Source organism: Populus alba, chromosome 4 (genome assembly GCF_005239225.2).
Source record: "Populus alba chromosome 4, ASM523922v2, whole genome shotgun sequence".
Classification (NCBI taxonomy): Eukaryota; Viridiplantae; Streptophyta; class Magnoliopsida; order Malpighiales; family Salicaceae; genus Populus; species Populus alba.
The window spans coordinates 9,520,086-9,522,290 of NC_133287.1; the positions used below are offsets into that span (position 1 = coordinate 9,520,086).

General features: G+C 36.6%; 1 protein-coding gene across 1 annotated transcript; it reads left to right on the forward strand.

Annotated features, from left to right (window-relative positions):
• Positions 1–223: 223 nt before the first annotated feature.
• On the forward strand, positions 224–1,648 carry LOC118056004 (protein rough sheath 2). The gene has a single exon (XM_035068078.2). The coding sequence runs from the start codon at positions 456–458 to the stop codon at positions 1,539–1,541; it is 1,086 nt and encodes a 361-aa protein (XP_034923969.1). The 5' UTR covers positions 224–455; the 3' UTR covers positions 1,542–1,648.
• The last annotated feature ends 557 nt before the right edge of the window (positions 1,649–2,205 follow it).

A 2,205-nucleotide genomic window follows, 5' to 3' on the forward strand; every position in this document is an offset into this window, starting at 1 on the left:
ATTTGTATTTATATTTTAAATCATGGCTTTTTTAAAGTATAAATTTATCTTTTATTTATTTAAATAAATAAATTTAATACAAACAATTACATCCATATCTTATTTTATTCTATAAAATATCTTCATCTTGCTTGGATAGCCTTTTCAATTTACACTTCTTGCTTGCATCTTTATTGGCATCTTTAGATGCATTATTGGCAACTTTCTCATCGCCCCACAAGTGCAGGCCTCTCTCCCTCAATGTCTAGTCTTGTCTCACTCTGACTCACACCGACCCAAACCCTGCTCAAGTCACCCCCACCACCACTGCTCTCCTTCACTTCACTGCCCCTTCTCATCAAAAACAGTAGAAGAGATCTCCCCTAGCAAGTCTCTCGTTCATAGCAGTAAATTGTCGCCGCATGCTATTCTTCTGTGATCACTCCCCTTAAGCCATATAGAACGAGAATGGCGAAATGAAGGAGAGACAACGTTGGCAACCAGAGGAAGATGCTGTGCTAAGAGCTTATGTTAAACAATATGGTCCAAAAGAATGGAACCTCATCTCTCAACGCGTGGAAGCTACTGGCAAAACCCTCAACCGAGACCCAAAATCCTGCCTTGAACGCTGGAAAAACTACCTCAAACCAGGCATCAAGAAAGGATCTCTAATCCCGGAAGAGCAAACCCTTGTCATTTCTCTTCATGCCAAGTACGGTAACAAGTGGAAAACGATAGCTAGTGAAGTCCCTGGCCGCACAGCGAAGAGGCTAAGTAAGTGGTGGGAGGTTTTTAAAGAGAAGCAATCAAAGTCCAAATCTAAGTCTTTATTGCACCGCCACCATTGCACGGAATACTCCAATCAGAACCACCAACTAGAAGGTAATATTCCGTTCACCGGAGATAAAGCATCTGGTCTGGGAAACTACGACCACATCTTAGAGACCTTTGCAGAGAAGTACGTGCAACCGAAGATCTTTAATCATTTTCAACCTTTTACCACTAGTTTATCCACTATGATACCTCCAATGCCCGAACCTGACCCTGTTCTTTTACTCGGGTCGGTTTGGATGAACCCGGGTTCACATATATCGTCCTCAACCAGCACCAAAGTTTCAGCCACCCCATCACCGTACGTGAGCTTGTCACTATCTCCTTCTGACCGCGGTATGGACCCGGACTCGACCCGACTCATGCCCGGTCAACAAATGGGCACTTTGGTTCAGTATTGCAAGGAGCTCGAGGAGGGGAGGCAAAACTGGCTGCAACATAAAAAGGAGGCAACATGGAGGCTAAGTAGACTAGAGCAGCAGCTGGATTTAGAGAAAGCAAGGAAAAGAAGGGAGAAAGCAAAGGAGATAGAGGCAAAGATAAGGTGTTTGAGAGAGGAAGAGGCGAGTTATACGAGTAAGATCGAGAGTGAGTGTGAAGAGCAGCTGAGTACATGGCGTAGAGATGCTGACAGAAAAGAGGCAAAGCTTGTGGAAGCTTGGTGCAGCAAGCATGTCAAGTTTTTTAAGCGAGTTGGGGTACATTTTGGTGGTGGTGCAGCCAGGGATTAGCATGGCAGTTTAACACTGATTTATCCACTTTGATGTAATTATTGTGTTAATCATTTTTAATATATATATATAGGGTTTATCTAATGGTAATATCATAGTAATTGATTTCTTTGAGAAAGTTCCACTATGTTGTCGACAATATTTTTGGATTATTATTATTATTTATTTTAATTTATTCCAATTTTAATGATGATCTGAAGATGCCTTTTTCTCTTTCACGGTACCAAAAAAAAAAAAAAAAAAAAAAGAGAAGAAGAATACCGATTAAGAGTTTTAAAATGTTAAATAAAAAAATTAGTCTTTCTAGAAAATATTTAAGAAATAAGAAATTTAATTTCTTTTTTAGAAAGAGATAAAAAATCTAAAAGTTTTACAGATATATAAAAAAATATTTTTTTAAAAGAAAAAAATTATTACTTTTTTGGATAATACGTAAATCTTTGAAATCTATTTAATAAATTAATCTTGTTTTGGAAATGAACATCCATTAAAGTTTTCGAAAATATTCATGAAATTAAGAAATACGATTTCTTACATTTTTTTAAGAATATCTATTTTATTTATTAAAAATTCTAATTATTCCAAAAGAAAACAATTATTGAGATTTTTTATTCCAAAAAAAAAATTATTTAAAAATTTATTTTATAATCTTCATTGCTTATAA